Here is a 17,358-nt window from a genome sequence, read left to right as displayed (position 1 = left end):
CGCTTGTATCGCGGGCCACACTTGCCTGATCTTGGAGCAAGATGTACTCAAATGAGCTGCAGCCGAGGAAGCTTGGGTCTTTCCACTTTGCGTCATTGGAACAATCACGTGATGCGCTTCCTACAACGGTATTAAATTTCACAAATATAAATATTCATTATTAAACCGAGAACAGAAGAAATTTTCACACAAAAGCGCTACAAGGGCAAACACTTTGTCTGGAAAAGCTTTATTTGAGTTCCCCGCCAACATGTCAATTAATCAATGAATTAGTCACGTGTAATCCAAACAAAACACGTTTGTTTCAGCCGCCAGTCTTTCATTCATTTGAGATCAATGATGTTGGCTGCATTGAAGACGGAAAATCTACGAACAGTGCAGTCTATATGTCTGGGAAAGCAAGAGCCCATGAATAAGAGCTTGCCTCTCCCATAGAAGTTTTATGAGTCAACATTTGAGCGTATATTATTTCTATATTTAGAACGCCGCGAGTTCTTTGGCTCTGTACGCACTGTTTATAATGGCCAATCAGAAGTCTACGCAAATTTTGCAAATCGATGTGAAGTGATGCAAATGTGAGTCTCCTGCTGATGGGTTAGTTTCTAAAAATTGAGAGATGTGCGCAAAGGTTGACTCAAGGATATGAAGGAGGCCCTAGTCATGGCCTCTTGGAAAAGCTAATGAAATCATCGATTAATAACGTAAATAAATGCATAACGGTGACCAAAGAGCCGACGCATCTTGTATGTTAACTTACCGCTGGCCCCATTCGGACACGGCTGTATGTCGATCCCAGCTGCAGCAGTTGCATTCCACGCAATCCCTTGTATAATTTGAGCCGGGCACTTTAGCTCATCTGCCATACAAGAAAAGAGGTACATAAAATATATAATTTTACACCTTATTCCAAAATGGCCGCCATTTTAGTATTCTTTTGTTTCCTTGCAAATTGGCCCTCTTGACCTTGCTTTCAAACGTAAAATTCAAAAGAATATTTTAACTCTAACGAGGCCCAAAGAGCCAATTTGCAATCAAACAAAAGAATACTAACATGGCAGCCATTTTGAAATAAGGTGTACGAGTTAAAAAGTATTTATTCAGAGAATCCGTGGCTTGTCTTTTTAGTCGACGGTCCGGAGATGAAATAGATAATCAAAAGCAAACGTAAGTTTTCACCCATTCTTCAGTTGCAACTCTGAAACTCCATTTCTTTACATAGTAAAATCCGGAATGGTTAATTTTGGTCGTACCTCGAGAAACGATGATCAATTCAGCTTCTTCACTCCTTGATAGCAACGTCTGCTGAGCCCACAATTCGCAAACAAATCTTCTTGTCAGACGGTCCACTCCCTGGGGAATTTGCAGATCACTCGCTGTGAAACGGGAGCTGTGGTGACGAACTATGTTGTCTCTGTCTGTCACTTCAACCAGTAACAGGGTAGATCCAGTTCTGAATCCGCTGACCGCGGTACATGTAAACGTTGCCTCATCCCCTGAAAGAGATGCAGAGGTGTTCGATGTTTGCTCTGGTTTTTTGAAATGGAGGTAAGGTTAACGCAACCGGACCAACAACAACAATTTTACATCGTCTTCAAGTGGTTTCCTACTTGGCACACAGTTATAAACTGTTATACAAATACGTACTTGGCCACTCCCCACAGGGACTTTTCAGGGTCAACGAAACGAAATCAACGAAACAACAGAACAGAAAAACAACAACAACAACAACAACTGTTAAGTATCCCAATTGGCCGGAGGCAAACAAGTTGGCTATTTACAAGTGCAGCTGAGAATTTGAACCAGGCACTACCAGGAACAAATTCAACAAATAGTCAGAACGGGTCTTAAACCCCGGAACTCCAGATCTCAAGGGAAGCGTCCTAACCACTGCGCTGCACTGGCTCATCTATCATATATGTAAAAGGGTCAAGTCAAACTGCTTAGATAATCTATTCTCGATGGTATGTATCTTCAAACGACCAGTTGGCACTAAGTGAGGGTTGTCCAATGCACGTTCACTGAGTCAGATAGCCCGATTAAGCTAAACCTGTATAGCCCACTTCGGAAAATACCAAAATACTCTTTGTTTGTCCCCCCAAATTTGACTTAACAATGGTCCCTTGAGAAAACAAAAACAATGCTTATGCAAAATTTGGGGGGACAAACAAAGAGTATAATAGTATTTTCCGAAGTGGCTTATTACTGGAAAACTTAAAGTGCTACTATGACAAAAAAAAACAATTCTTCTTTTTCTTTGGATTTCACAACCACGTTAACTAATCAATAAGTGACCCAGGTTTTAAGCCTTGATTTCGAAAAGACACCTGTTTATTTTAACTGGGATTTTCCTATTTAATGGTCCGCCATTACTAACTTTAAAATCTTGAGAGAGCTGGATCGAGGAGAAAATGATGTCAAACAATCACTACAGTAAACACCCGCATATAAGAACGCTGTTTTCAGGTTTAAGGCTGATCATGTTCTTATTTGAGGGGTGCTTAGTTAGAAATCAGCCTGAAAGTGTTCTTAAAATGTTCTTAAAATTGGTTTCAGAAATTCTTCAAATTAAATATTACTAAAGGTTTAATTAACATACAATGCTGTTTTGTAATAGATTTTATAGTTTGTAATGGTCCTAAACACCATAGTACTTTGATATAAGTTACTACATACTGTATTGTTTCCTTATCTTAATACCCTTTCCCTTTGTATTAAGAACATGTTCTATTTATCAGGATGAATTTGTTCTTATTCATATGGTGCTTTATTGGCCAAATTTCAGCCTGGTGTTCTTAATCCACTTGTTCTTATATGCGGATGTTTACTGTAGTTTAAGAGTGAAACGCGTGAGTACGCAGCAGAATTGGCGATTTGCATAATGGCGTCATTTACTACGAAGACCAGAATGCTTTGAGTTGCTTCTATTGTCAGGTAAATTTAAACAGTTGTTTCTTTGCTTCCAGCAGAAAAGAACAATCTGAATAACAAAGCATTTTGGTGTCCGTAGTAAAATGACGCCATCATGCAAATCTCCTATTAATATGCAATACGGGAGTTTTGGGCGTTCAGACTTATAAACTGGTCTTTTACATATATAATATGCAGCATTTGCACGCTGGAATTTTAAGCTTTTCCCTAGATCCAACCCTCTGAGGTCCAATCGGTCAGTTTTGGAACTTGAGTAATGGCGCACCGTGAAATCCAAAACTTGCACTCAGAGTAAACATATTTTGGTTACAAACTAAAGCTTTTTATCCACAGTTCTGTAACACGAACTCGTAATGAACGTTCAAAAACTCAGTAACAGTTCATGAATGAAACCGCCAATCAGGTCACTGATATCAAGATCAAATCAGATAAAAAACTCTTCATTAGAATTCGTTACATAAAGTATATACCAATAACGCATAGCTGTTTTTCGTGCCTGTATGAGAATGTTCTCCTCTCAAAATTTTAATCTTTGTTCGGACTCCAGACGGACACGCTTTTTGTGGAACGTTTTTGAAGCTGTCGTGTTTTATCGGGTCTAAAAACTACTCGGCTTTGCTTTATAGTTTAAAAACCGGATAAACTTACACTCCTGCTCGACTCTCCAACATGAAGATTGAAGATCACCGCCGCAATTAAATAAATATACCTCTACATTTGATGGTTTCATAGCTCGACGGTAAAACAAAATGCCCCACAATCATAATGCAATTCCAAGGATTTGCATCTCGTTTCCTGTTTTGTTTGCTTTTTAATGGGCTTCTTTTCAACTGTTTTAAGCAGTTTTTACAACGACGACGATTTTTTCGTCAGATGACCATTTCATATCCAAAATGTAGACATAACACATTTTATAAATTCTCTGTCAGTCACAATGAATACTTACCAACTCGCTTGGAGACAGCTTGTGGTTTAATTGATAGCACTGGAATTACTTCAATATATATAGACGATGCTCTGTTCTGAATACCTTTGCTAAAATAACGAAAACCGTACAAAATGAAAACACAATTCAGATAGTCCTGTGGCAGTCATTTTGCGAACCTCTCTATAATACTTACAAGAAAAAGGAAAAAAAGACACTTTCACTCTCCTATTTCAATCGTTGGTTGATTAACTCAGTGATTGCCTGTTTTGCGGCGTATTATAGGAGCTGTGTCACTGGCACCAAATTTAGCCAAATTCAGCGTCGGGCATAAGACAACCAAATCAAACGGAACGTAAAAATAACCACTTAAAATATGTTTCAATAAAAGAGCAAATACAAAAAGAAGCAAAAATAGCAAAAAAATTGAGAAGATTAAAATGGATTGCAATTGGGAATTTTGAAAACTGTTCAAGCTAACCGTTTTTCAAAGTTAATCTTCGTTGTTACTAACACAAATTATATATGCTCGATATACATTTTTTCTTGGCACGACGCTTTCATTTCTGTTTGAAGTAATTTCTGGGTTAAAGTTAAGTTGCCCAGCGAGTGGGAGCAAATAATTGGTAGAACTACACAAAATTAACTGCAGTGTCATGATGCAGCCACTCTGAAAGAGAAACTTCCAAGTCATAGCAAAATACTTTAAAGGTGGCGAGATTTACCTCGCCGAGCAGCGGTTTTCAAAAAAATACCCACCCAGCATTGCAGGTGTAATTTCCCTTATCTTCCGGCATCACATCCCTGATGGTCAAATTGGAGTGACGTAAAACGGTCTCAACTTTAGTGCGATGGGTTAAGCCAATCACTTTGCCTGCCTTATACCACGTGATGCTCAAGTTCTTAGGTCCACCAATCACAAAGCAGAACACCACTATTCTGTCGCTCACGTTAACCCTTGAACTGGATGCAATAACAGTGACATTTTGAATTCCTACGGCAAAGAAAAACAAAACGTAACAAAAATACTATTAAAACAATTAAAACAATGAAACTGAACTCAACACGCCTTTGGCTTTGTAAAGTCGGCTCCTTTTAGCGTTCAGCTATTTTCACTGTGAGACCACAAGGTGGATCATCCACTGACCATTACCCTGGAACCCCTCCCTCCAACTTCAATAAGCAACTAAGATAGTTGAGACGCTGCATTGCAAATAACACAATGAAGAAAAGTTCATCCTAGCGCTACATTTTCCATTTGCTTTGCTCACCCCCAACCCGGTTTCTGTAACATGAAGCGACTGGGAGTATTTCAGCTCCCCCCTGGATGGGATGCTAATCCAAAGCAGGACTACCCCCAGCATTAAATTCGCCGGTACCCATTTATACACCTGGGTGGAGAGAGAGGCACCGAGAGTACCCGGGGAAAAAGCTCTCGGAGCAGAGTAGAGAACCAACAAACTCAACCCACATATGACGCCGAGCCAGGGCCACATTGGTGGGAGGCCATTACTCTCACCAATACGCCAGCCCCTCACTCCCGGATAATCCGGGAGTCTTCCATATACGAAACGAATCTCCCGGTCTCCGAACGGGTGACGAAATCTTCCGGATAAAAGAGACTTTTTACCTTAGTACCTCCGTTCCCGACCGGCGTGCATTTTTAATCCGTTCTGTTACGGGCGTTTTATACGAAAAATTGGGTTCACGTTCATACGAGACTATAGGATTAAATTGTTCTTCAGCAATAATTAAAAGTACGCAAAAAAAAATCCCTAAGTTTGTCGCCGATTCCCGCTTCGTCGAGCTGTGCCAACTTGTGCGTGTAAGGGAGATTTGCCATGGTGGCAGACTTTTTTTGTATCCAGAAGGAGCTGTTATTCTACGAGCCCCATGGATTCAGACAGATCACAGATACAATAGAAAAGATGAAGAAAAAAATCCACTTAGCCCTCGTGTCGCGAATACCAAAGGTAAGTTTCTCATTTTTGTGTTTGGTTTGGGGTGGAAATCCGGGTACGATTTTAGGAAAAGGGATGGGGTTAATTTAAGTGTGTGTGTGTGTGTGTGTGGGGGGGGGGGGGGGGGGGGGGGGGGAGGGGGGTGTCAATATCTGGTGGTTGGGTTGGGTTGATAACGAAGGGGCTGATCAAATGAGAAAAATCTCCAGATTTTAGACATCTCAGCATGCTTTGATAAATTCGAATAAAAGCAAATGGCGGAGCGATTCCTTTTAAAAGTGCCTTCGTGTTTGAGTGAAGTGAATACAGAAAGCCGACGTAATACCTTGTTCAATCTTCATCTTTGTTTCATTCCGATCCAGTGAAAAGTTTCCCAGGTTGTTCATCCCGGATACGACATCAAGAACAACACTCGCATTGGGACTGGCAGCTTCCAACTGCACGTCGGCTATCACACTTCCGGGTCTTGAAAGATAAAATAAAATTTCAGGTGAATAAGTGGCTGTGCTAATAACGTTTTTTACGGCTTGCATTCTGTAATCTGAATTGCGAAGGACATCGGGTCGAAAGCATACATAAGGCGTACTTGTAAGCCGAGCTTGGCTATGGGTCCTAAACTTAAGAGAAGTATAGTAATGGCCCAAAGCTTTCCGAAAAAAAAATGGAAAGTTTCAAGTCCCAATTTTGTCAAAATAGTTTACCTTGGCGTCAATTCAAGTGAGCGTTCCTGCCAGGAAACATATAGAAAGCTACTGTGTTCAATGAAACACCATGCAAAGTCAATTAAATCAAGCCTTCGCGAATCAGAACAAATGAGCATAATAACGCCGCTAGTAGACAAAATCCGTTTTCCGTGATTTTTATACCAGGTTTTTCTGTTATAAATGTGTGTAAAAGTTTTCGCAAAACTTTGCTTTTCCCAAACTCGTCCGTAATCCTGAATGGTTCGCTGCTTTCGACATGGACAAATTTTTAAGGTTTTTAATAATCGCCAAGCGTCTGTCTTAAGAGAAATCCAGTGACATCGTTTATTATATGACTACTCCGTGAGCGAGAAAGATGAACCAAATCCCGTGCTGTGATTGGCTACCCGAGCGGGCAAGATGGGGCTACCTTGCCCGCTTGGGATTTCTGGTTTGACCCCGCAAGATCAAAGATCATTTTTTTGGTGTTTTATTCCATATAATAAATCATTTATTGACCAAGCTTGTTCGGTCAAGATAGGTGGATATTGGCCTAGTTTTTTTTGCGTGTTTATGGACCGAGACGAACACGCAAAAGAAAGAACTTGGCTAATATCCACTCATCTTGACTTCACGCTCGGTCAATAACCCATATATAGTGATGTTATATTAGTAACTGGAAAACAGAACTTACACAAGTAGTAACTCCACCCAGTTTTCATTATTTCAAAGCGTCATTAACTAGGCATTTACGTCCATAAGTTGCGTAAATAGGTTTTGACAAGTGTTTCCACATGTACCATGTTTTATTTATAGCTTTGTAAGGAGGGTATCCTTAGCATAGGAATTTCGTTTCTCCCCGCTGTTATCCCGCCATCCCATTTATTTTATTATACAGTTGTGATGGTTGGCAAATTGTCATTAAATTAATATTTGTAATGATTTACAACCTCTGTCCAGGGCAATGTTTTCGAAAGCTCCCAGAACTTTTCTGGATCAAGAAGTATTAGGTGCGGTTACACTCACCATGGTAAATTATCCTGCGGTGCCTCACACTTGGGTTATGGTATACCGTGTTAACTAGGGGTCACACGTTACGAAGATTACCGAGGTAAAACGAAATCTCACGCAATTCACTGGCGGGAAATTTAATCACAACTTCATCAGCATCGCGATTGGCTCTTGTACCTCGGGCATCAAAAGACCCTTCCAACTTCCCACGTTAAATGTCATGGGCGCTTCCACTGATCTTTTTGGCGTATCCATGGAAATTTAACATGGGAAGTTTACTTTGGGAAATGTCGGTCACACGGACTTAGTGCAGTTTTCCGTGGTAAGAGGGTCATTTACCGCGGTAAAAGTGCCCCGTGTAACCGCACCTATTGTATTTCGTGAAACTAATATCTGCTTATTTCGTAAAATTGGTTTTTGAACATGTTTTTAAGACCAGCGAAAACAAAACAACTGCATGAATTGAATCGTTTTTCGTCTCGGAGATACAGCGCGTTTTATGTCACGCGAAAAACGCTCGAAAAGTTTCTGGACTTTCGAGAAAAGCCCCCTACCCCCTCCCCTCAAAGGTCATTTTATAACATGATGAACTCAGATCATCTGGGTTGCTGTACAACAGTCTAAAAACAGTCCTTCAAAAAAGTCAGCCGATCAAACGACTTCGGCTAATCAAGTAACGTTGAAACTCCGAGGAATGGTTCAATGTGCAATACCTGAGTGTCAGCAAAGAAGCTTTCTTAAACCAGATCTCTTTCTGGTACAGCGACGACAACTGTAAAGATGAAAAATATGATTTGCTAACGTTATTTCTTGGTGTATAAGTTATTCTGTTGCTTCTAAATATAAACGTGTGAAAAAAAAAACACAAAGCCCTGTTTTGTCCACTGGCAGCTTTAATAGCAACAATTATTTGAACAATTATTTGAAGACAAGTTCTATTTAGATCTTTTCCACGCTTAATTTAAGGCAAAATATAGGATTCGTCATATACATAAATAGGGGATTCTTATAAACCTATCCACCCATCGATCAAATTTACTGGTTCATTTTACTGTCAATTGTTGACCGCTGACCAGGTATTGATTTTCGATTGGATTGCAGGCTCAAGCCAGGTTAACTTATTGTAAGAATAAATAACACGAAAGCTCCGCTTTCGGGCTCGGCTAAATCTATATATTGACCTCCGATTGAAGAGTAGCTTCTTATAGACAGCATCTCCGAACATCTGACCTCTAAACTACGTTATGCTACAGAGGACAGGCGACGACACCAAGAACTCGTTTGCCCTCACGTGATAACACGGCCATGTTGGAGCCCAGCAATAGAAAAATGTTGCTAAGTTTTGCCTTCTATAAGAATCAAATTCCCAAAAAAATTCTTCCTCAATTGTTCTTTCCCCCAGCATGGCCACCGTAACCTCAGGTACAATCAAATTTACGAACAAAACGTCCCACAGTGTTACGAACACTGAAGGGCTCGTCTTATCGGGCCGCTTGAACTCTATCGAGCCGCCATGTTAGATGGATGTTGGGAGGAATGGGGCGAGAGAAACGACCCCCTCACCTCTCCCGCTTTCAACATGATCTCCTCTCGAAATTAACAATTATCATTGATTCGTAATTTGTTTTGAATTTACTGTTATCGTTAGTTTAGGACACTATGTCCCAGGACTTGTGGTAGCAGAGAAAATCAAGGAAATAAAAACTAACATCCGCGGATTGGATTTGAACCCGGAGTTTCTACTTTTTAGGCACCGCTTCTTAGCGCTTCACCTTTGAAGATCAAGACACCACACTCTCAAAAAAAATATTTATTTGAGTCCTCCATAGAATATCTCTGCTGAAAAGTAATTTGGCCTAAACTAGAGTAATAATTTAGGCCTCAGCTTTGATTTTAAAATGTTTAGCTTTGACGTGAAGTTTGGCAACCGACCTTTTGCAGTGTTTAATATTGTTTGTCGCTGGGTTCATAATACAGCGTTATCAATAGTATTTAAAATATTTTCCCTGAGCAGTTGGCAGTGTAGCTTTCTAGAAGTTAGTTGACGGGTAAATAATCGACATTCTCAGGTTCGAGTCCTATGTCCATACGCTTGCGTGGTCTTTTAAACAGGACCATTTCCCATGATCCATATCAAGCTTTCAGTCTTCCCTAAATTAACGATAATAGTAAATTCAGAGCAAATAAGGAATTAACGAAAATAGTTAATTCGAGGTAGAGAATGGGTTGCCCGCTTTTGACATGCCCCCTTGGTGGCAATTTATTTCTCGCCCCAAACTTTCTCTGCTTCAGAAATTCAAGATGGCGGCAAAAAATTCCGGGGAGGATTATGCTTATCCCGTGACCACTAAGATGCGCCTGCACTGCAGGCTAATGAAGGGTTGTTAGACGAGTCCTTTGGCTTATCGCCAAAACAGATGAAAAAATAGGTCCACATTCGGGGTAAAGTTATTTACCAAAGTCCTTACCTCAGTGGTTAAATGTCTTTCCAAATTTATGAATTTGCTTGAGGACCGATCTTTAAGATCCTCAGTGAAGTCTTCACTAAGGATTCTCATTGACAAAAGGAAGTACGAGTCCTCTGGTAGAGAAAAAAAAACATAAAAAAGAAAGATGTTAGCAAGGCATGAAACAGGGTACCCTGAACGAAATTCGGAAAAGATGCGATTTAGGAGGCAATGGCTAATATACACTTTGATTGCTTTTCAATTAAGAAGGCTGCCCAAAAAATTTGGTATTATTCCGTATTATTCATAATCACTGGTTTGCTGCAGCAAACCATGATGATCAGCAGTGCTGATCATCATGATCTTTCAGTAGTGTGTCAAGCTCAACCCCCCTAGGGTATTTCTTAGCAAACAGATCAACTACTTCTTCCAGATCAATGTCTCTAAGATAGTGAACGTGCACTTATAAGGGACAGTGAAGAGAGCTTATATTGTGTCATCATGGCTCTGGTAAAAGTGTGTAGCCGTCTTAGAGCACTTGCACTTCTTTTGCATTCGCAAGTAAAATATTTATTTCATTTTACTACACAAACAGGGAATCAGAACAGAACTATAGTATATATGTTCTTTATCAATTCACTTTTTTTAAATCGTTTTTCAACAAAAAAGTGGACCTCCTGTGTGAGGGGTGGGGTGCGGGCGCACCCGTCGCACCCCCCTTCATGTATACTTACTTGAATCAAGGGTCGTAACGCTTAGTCTTTGCGGATTTCCCAACCCTGCGTTGTTATATCCCGCAACTACCACCAAGTAGGTGGTCCAAGGTTTAAGTCCCGTCACGACTCCTCTGAGGCTTGTATTGACGTCAACAACGATAGTGTTATTTGGAAATGCTCTTCCAGTTGGTATTTCTGCCCACGAAAACGATCTTTTTCTTCTTTTCAGGGAACGTCGAGATCTCAATTGATCTTGCTCGTCGTTAATTTGAGTTAGACTCCCTGGCGCAGCTAAGATCTGAAAGTCAACACACCAGTGAATAAGAATAAGTAGATTAAGTGCTACTCAAATCGGTTAAGGTGCCTCTTACCTCAACACGTACAGTTTTCCACTTTATTTAATTTCCGAAATCGTCCAAATGCATTGTGTTGTAGACTGTTTAGCATTTTGCTGTTTCCTTGAAAAACACGATGCACATTAATTTGTGATGTCAACCTGGTATCGAACCCATTCCCCTTCATTGCTCGACAATGGTTCAAAGTATGACTACTTTTCCCGCGTTTTAAAGTCAATAATAAACTGGATTTTCAATTCAGTGGTTCTAAAAACAACACAATGTATTCGGACGACTTCGGAGAATAAATAAAGTGGAAAACTGTTTTGAGGTGGTAGACTTAAAGAATTTCCGACAATTCTGCAATGAAAGAATACCAACCACATAACCATCGACTGTCTTGGGGAAAAGGACCTGTATCGCACTCCATTCCAACTCCACGGAACTTGAGTCCACGCGGACAATGGTAACGTTTTCCGGAGGCAGCACTCGGTCCTGCCCTGAGCGAACTCTGATGGTAGGACTACTGGGTCCACCACCCACGAAATTTTCTGCTCGAATAGAGATTTCATATTCGGTGTTAGGGAGCAATCCAAAAAGGGTATGACCAGATCGGTCGCAACTGGTAATTGTCACATTGTTCCATGGTGAGCTGGAAGCATTTTGACGATAGAAAAGCCTGTAGACACAATTAGGCCCGTTCCAGTCCAGATCATCAAGAGGCTAAAAAGAATAAAAAAGACGTATATCTAGTTATTATTTTTAATCATATCTCTCAGATATTACGCGCGCTGTGATTGGCCAAATCGTTGGGCCGTATTCTACAGTACGGCCCGCTAAATTTGAAATTTCGATAAAACATTTTCTAGGAAGTTTTTCATGACGTATCTGTTGCAGTACAGGGCGACCGGGAAAACTGTGAACACCTAAAATATGTTAGGAAGGCTCATTGTTTTTAAGCCAGTCATGTTTGAGGACTTCACGCGCCAAAACCGCATACTGAATAACCGTTATTAGTCTAAAGACATTTCTTTGGCTAGAAAAATCGTTTCAAATTATCTATTTTATTCGCAATACGACTAGAATTAGCTCAAATTAAATCAATTGCCCGGAAAATCTAAAGCCGACGCAATTCTTGCCCCGCAAACATGTAAGTAAATACTGTAAGTTACGGACCCACGTTTTCCTCGTTGATTTATGACCCGTGCGCTTCGCACTTGGGCCATAAATCAAGACGGAAAAAACTCGGTCCGTAACTCACAGTACGTACCTCGAATTCGGTTGGTAAGAGGTATGTATTCTGTTCGTTCAAAACTACAGCTCCGTGAGGGTCGTCTAAAAATATGACTTCAGTGCAATTTGCTTTCTACTCAGTTCAATTAAGACTTTATTACATCCATTTAGAAATCGCACAATTTAATTGCTCAAATACAGGATTTTAGTCAGTACCAATATTTTATTGTCCCAGTTTCCGGTTTATGAAAACAGCCGACACAAAATGGACACTGAAAGTTTGAAACTTCCCTCAAGTTAGGTCTTCAGCCTTAGGGAGCTAATTATTATCGTTCAGAAACTGTACTGAGTAATTAAATTCATTCATTAAAAAAAAAGGGGGGGTTTGAGAACAAAAGTTGCAAACTTCACCACACAATGGCTTTCTTTGTCTTTCATTTGCCTGTAATTTGATTTGTTACTTTAAACAAGCTTCGAAATCTTATTGGTTGTTTTGTTTTAGTGTTCCTTTCTCAATGGCTGGGGAAATGGTGCGATTTAGAGCATAAAAAATATAGTGCGATTCGTGAATAAATCGCACTGCTGAAAGCCAATCAGATTGCAAGGATCACCAGCGATTTCTAAATGGATGCAACAAAAAAGGGAAATAGACCATTTTACAGTTGTGTGTTTAGTTACCTGGCCGATGAATGAAGGTGAAGGTGGGAATGACCTTCTTCCTTCTCATTTATTGCAAGTTGCACTAAAAATCATGCTATTACCTATAAAGTCACTCACCGTCCAAATTAAGCCAATCACACCGTCACCGGGGTAAAAGGTGAGTCTTAAATCCGTCGGGAAAAGAAAAGGCGCTAAAGCACAAAGCAGATAAGTGAAGTAAACATCAAAATAAGCAACCTTTTTTTTTTTTTTTTTTTTTTTTTTATTGGTGAATGAGGCTTTTTTTGCCGTGCATTATACTACCATCAAAACTATTTAACAATTGAATTGCGTACGTACTACTTACAATACAATGCACTTACAATTACAGATGCTACTTACAATAATACAATTGCAATACTTACTCTACAAAAACAATATGATTACCTTTTTAAACTTGCAAAAAATAATAAGCAACCTTTTTTAAAGCCATTTTGAAAAAATATGAGGGACATGCCGAATTATCATTATGGGCCTTCATTAGATCATGATTTATCATAAAGGCCTGGCCAACATAAATTCCCATTCCTTATGCACCTATCAATGTGCCCAGGGTCAAGGAGGGGAAGCGGGCTACCTACAGGAAATTGACTCAGAGAACCTTTTCCTGGGTGGGGATTTTGAAACGTACAGTATGTGTTTCCCCAGGGCCGGGAATTTGAGTCATAGTTTTCACGTGACTTGTCTGGTTTTCCTGACTTTTGTAGACACTATGGGGTGAAAGAAAGGAAAACGAGTTTGTCTTGTCTTTTTGAAAACATGAACCATCACTTTTTTCCAGTCTTTGCTGGAGTGTTCAGATGTACAAGAACGTTTTTTTTTTCATGATTGCTTTTTGTATACTTCTACGTATTCATGAATTTTCCACTCTATCATTGTGCATGCTTGATTGATTCGAAAGCCTGTAAATAGTAAAAGAACTATTTGCAAGGCTAAAAAATAATAATGTTGTTCACAATATTATTGTTTTGCTCAATTTAAGGTTCTCGTTCAGTACCGTAAGCAGCGGAAAGGTTTCCCTGTTACACAACAAATTTCCATCAGCTGTCAAGTGTGAATCTAATGAAAAAAAAGTTACTCCAGGGCAGGAATGTGATGATCAGAAGGTACCCAGGGGTGGGGAATTTGACAGTCTGTAGGTGCCCAGGGGTGGGAAATTTGGCGGTAGCTTCAATCAAAGTGCCAAATTTCCCTGGGTCAGCCCCCCTCCCCCTGACCCTGGGGCTTAACATGGATAGGTACATTAGTGGGACAAACGAGCAAAACTGTTAACTGATTTGGTCTACCCCGTGTTCAAAGCAAGATACTTAAAGTGCTTATCACCTCAACACACTTTTCCACTATATTTATTCTCAGAAATCATCCCAAATAAATCGTGTTGTTTTTAGAACATTTAGATTGAAATTTCGCTCTTTCATAGACCCTATGCAAAAATGGCTGCCTTTAAATTATTCTTTTGTTCATATTCAAAATAGCCCAACTAACCTCGTTTTTGAGACAAAAATTCTAAAGAATTTGTTATCCCGAACGAGGTTAGTTGGGCTATTTTGAATATGAACAAAAGAATAATTTAAAGGCAGCCATTTTTGCATAGGATCTATTGGCTTTGAAAAGCAGGAAAAGTGGTCATACCGTGATTAATAACCGAGCAATGAAGGGGAATGGGTTCGATACCGGGTTGACGTCACAAATTAATTTCCATCGCTGTTTTCAAAGAACTATCTCAATGCAAATTAATTTGTGACGTTAACCCGGTATCGAACCCATTCTCCTTCATTGCTCGGTTATGGATCAGAGTATGATCACTTTTCCCGTCTTTGAAAGTCAAAAAAAGGTGAAATTTCATTCAAAAGGTTCTATAAACAACACGATGTATTTGGGACGATTTCGGAGAATAAACAAAGTGAAAAAGTGTGTTGAGGTGATAGGCACTTTAAAAATCCAAGTTTCTCTCCAAAGAATCACATTGTTTAAACCATTTCTCATGATCGTGTTATCTTTTGATATGACGTCGTTGACGTCCTCTTCTTAGGCTCCCTAATCTTTTTCTTCGCCCAACGATTATCCCAACTTATGAGATACTTACCTTTACTACTGGTCACGCACCCGTCTACAATACGGCCAGGAAATCCATACCCGAGGCTGTTTTCAGCTCGGACTCGGAATTGTATTTCATTCCAGGGCTTCAAATCATTGACTTCATAAGAGCGACTTAAGCCCCCTGGAATCTTGACCAGTTTTGAAAAAGAAGGCAATTGGCCCTGGTTTAAACTATGACCAACAGGCATAGACCTCCACTCGACGATAAAGCCGGTTGGAAGGATATCTGAAGGCAGTCTCAGCTCCCACGTGATATTCGTGGTGTGATTTGCGCAGTTAGTCACCTGTACGTTTGTGGGAGGGAGAGGCGCACCTAAATCAGCAAAAAAATATACAATTTTACTAGCAAGGAACAAAGGCCATCGGAGGAGAGGAAGATATTTCTGCTTTCCCTTGGAAGAGAATCAAGTTTATGGAGATTGAGAGACCCTCCCCGCCCCTTAAAAAGTAATAATAATAATAATAATAATTAATAATAATTTTGTATATTTTCAGTAATTTACTGCGAGAAACGTCCATATTCACGCACGACGGATACAACACCTTAACTGTTTCGGGCACTGGTTATAAAGAACACGGCAGACGTAGAATAGAGTGGACTAAGACTGGTTTAGAACAAGTCGAGTTAAGCAAAAACTAGCCTGGCGGAGCCATTGCGATAGGCCTCACGAAATAAGCGTTACTTGGAGATGACGTTTGGACGAGGATGACGATGTTGATGGTCGAATCGAGACACAGTATGCAGTATAGCGACCTCTTGTATTTTACCAGCTCTCTTGACTTTCATTGTAAAGGACTGGTTAAACTATAGAAAACAAAGCCACCTCTCTTAGTATACTAGGCAAAGTGGCCGGACAACCAGTCGATCAGCTCAAAGAAGTGTACCTTACTAGCCTCGCGGTGACAATCACTAAGGAACCACCAAAATGTATTCCTTTTCTTTCTTATTTTATTATTATTATTTTTTGACTGCTTCACATGTGGCTTTGTATTCTATAATTTTAACCAAATGACGAAATAGTAGGACACCTTTTTTGTTACTACTTTCTTTCAGATGAGTGCTTTTCAAGTTACACCTCAAATGAAATCAAGTGCTAACAGAGTAACGGTGTTTGTAGCCTCACACATTACAGACAGCCCAGGGAGTTTTGTTACCTGCCCAGTAAAATCTGGAATATATTTGGCTAAGGGTAGTCGTGCAAGATTTCCCACTCTTAACTGTAAATCGTACGTTCACAACTCCCTTGTTTTCAATACAAATGTCTGGGGAGCCTGTGCAGCTCATATCAGTAACTGAAGTTTACCTGTCACCACTAAGTACACTCTTCGGTCACCCTGACTGAGAAGGTTTTCAGCAAAACACTGGAAGAAGCCGAAATCCTTTAAGCGAAGATGGCTGATTTCCAAAGTACCGTTCGGATCAACGGACCATCTATTTAAGAATCTCGCGCTATGAAAAGAAAAAGAAAAATGCGATCAATCCGATAAGCTTTTAGTGAATACGAAGCCTAGAAAGAATGCTGGACCACAAGTAGTCCAAGTTCATGATTTGCATGCTCTTTTGCAACGCGTATCGTAACAGACAATTAACCTCTTTAACCAAAAAAATAAAAGTTTATTCTATATCAGGCTTTCTTTTGGTCTGGGCTAAAATCGCCTGATTTTTTTTCGGAATTTTGGATTTGGTCTGCCTGTGGCTAGACTCGAATCCCTTGCTATAGGTCGTTTTCACTGTCACGCAATAAAAAAATAAATCGAAAACCATCCAGTGGAAAAAGTCAAGAATTCGTGATGTTGTAGAAGATAAATGAAGAAGACACTTCTCCAAGTTTTAGGCCTGTGCGTTTCCCCAAATTTCAGATATTCGTCGAAATGTTTCGCAGAAAGTTACAGAGCCCAGTATGAAAACACCATGTTGGTGCACATCTGTGGTGCACCAATATGGCGGCCGGAAAATTGTGTCAACATCTGTTACTTACTTTGGTTATCTAGGCGAGTGATCATCTGTACTGAACAGAGAGCTATTTACCTAAGCACTTTTCCTAATGCTTTAAATTCTAAAAAGGCTCAAAACCATGAGATAAATATATATTTCTCAATAAACTCGATCGTCGCCTCGTGTCACGCACCGCTATAACTCAGAAATTCAAAATGCTCTGGTTTCCAAACGAAGCACGCTATTGAGCTTTAAAATTGCAAATGGATACAAATTTACCGCCTCTTATGCCTGATGAGGATAAAAACTTTCGTGGCTCTTTAGTTTTGGATTTTAGAAAATGATGACGTCACGTGAAAACGATCTATTAGCTGTGGTCGTGGA

At 39.9% G+C, this 17,358-nt stretch overlaps 1 protein-coding gene across 1 annotated transcript in view; it reads right to left on the bottom strand.

The window, feature by feature from the left end:
* Positions 1–17,358, bottom strand: part of LOC138046076 (uncharacterized) — a 71,811-nt gene that overhangs the window by 26,072 nt on the left and 28,381 nt on the right. Inside the window, exons 11-23 of the mRNA XM_068892755.1 lie at positions 16,343–16,488; positions 15,025–15,351; positions 12,966–13,090; positions 11,388–11,729; positions 10,690–10,969; positions 9,977–10,089; positions 8,222–8,280; positions 6,140–6,279; positions 4,613–4,847; positions 3,875–3,963; positions 1,251–1,493; positions 758–856; positions 26–120 (exon numbers count right to left, since the gene is read on the bottom strand). Of these exons, the coding sequence (XP_068748856.1) occupies positions 26–120; positions 758–856; positions 1,251–1,493; positions 3,875–3,963; positions 4,613–4,847; positions 6,140–6,279; positions 8,222–8,280; positions 9,977–10,089; positions 10,690–10,969; positions 11,388–11,729; positions 12,966–13,090; positions 15,025–15,351; positions 16,343–16,488 (2,293 nt within the window). The remainder of the gene's footprint in view (positions 1–25; positions 121–757; positions 857–1,250; positions 1,494–3,874; positions 3,964–4,612; positions 4,848–6,139; positions 6,280–8,221; positions 8,281–9,976; positions 10,090–10,689; positions 10,970–11,387; positions 11,730–12,965; positions 13,091–15,024; positions 15,352–16,342; positions 16,489–17,358) is intronic.

This window comes from Montipora capricornis, chromosome 4 (assembly GCF_036669925.1).
Source record: "Montipora capricornis isolate CH-2021 chromosome 4, ASM3666992v2, whole genome shotgun sequence".
In the NCBI taxonomy this organism is placed as follows: domain Eukaryota; kingdom Metazoa; phylum Cnidaria; class Anthozoa; order Scleractinia; family Acroporidae; genus Montipora; species Montipora capricornis.
Note: the sequence above shows the minus strand (reverse complement) of the source record. Positions and strands in the feature narration are given on the sequence as shown.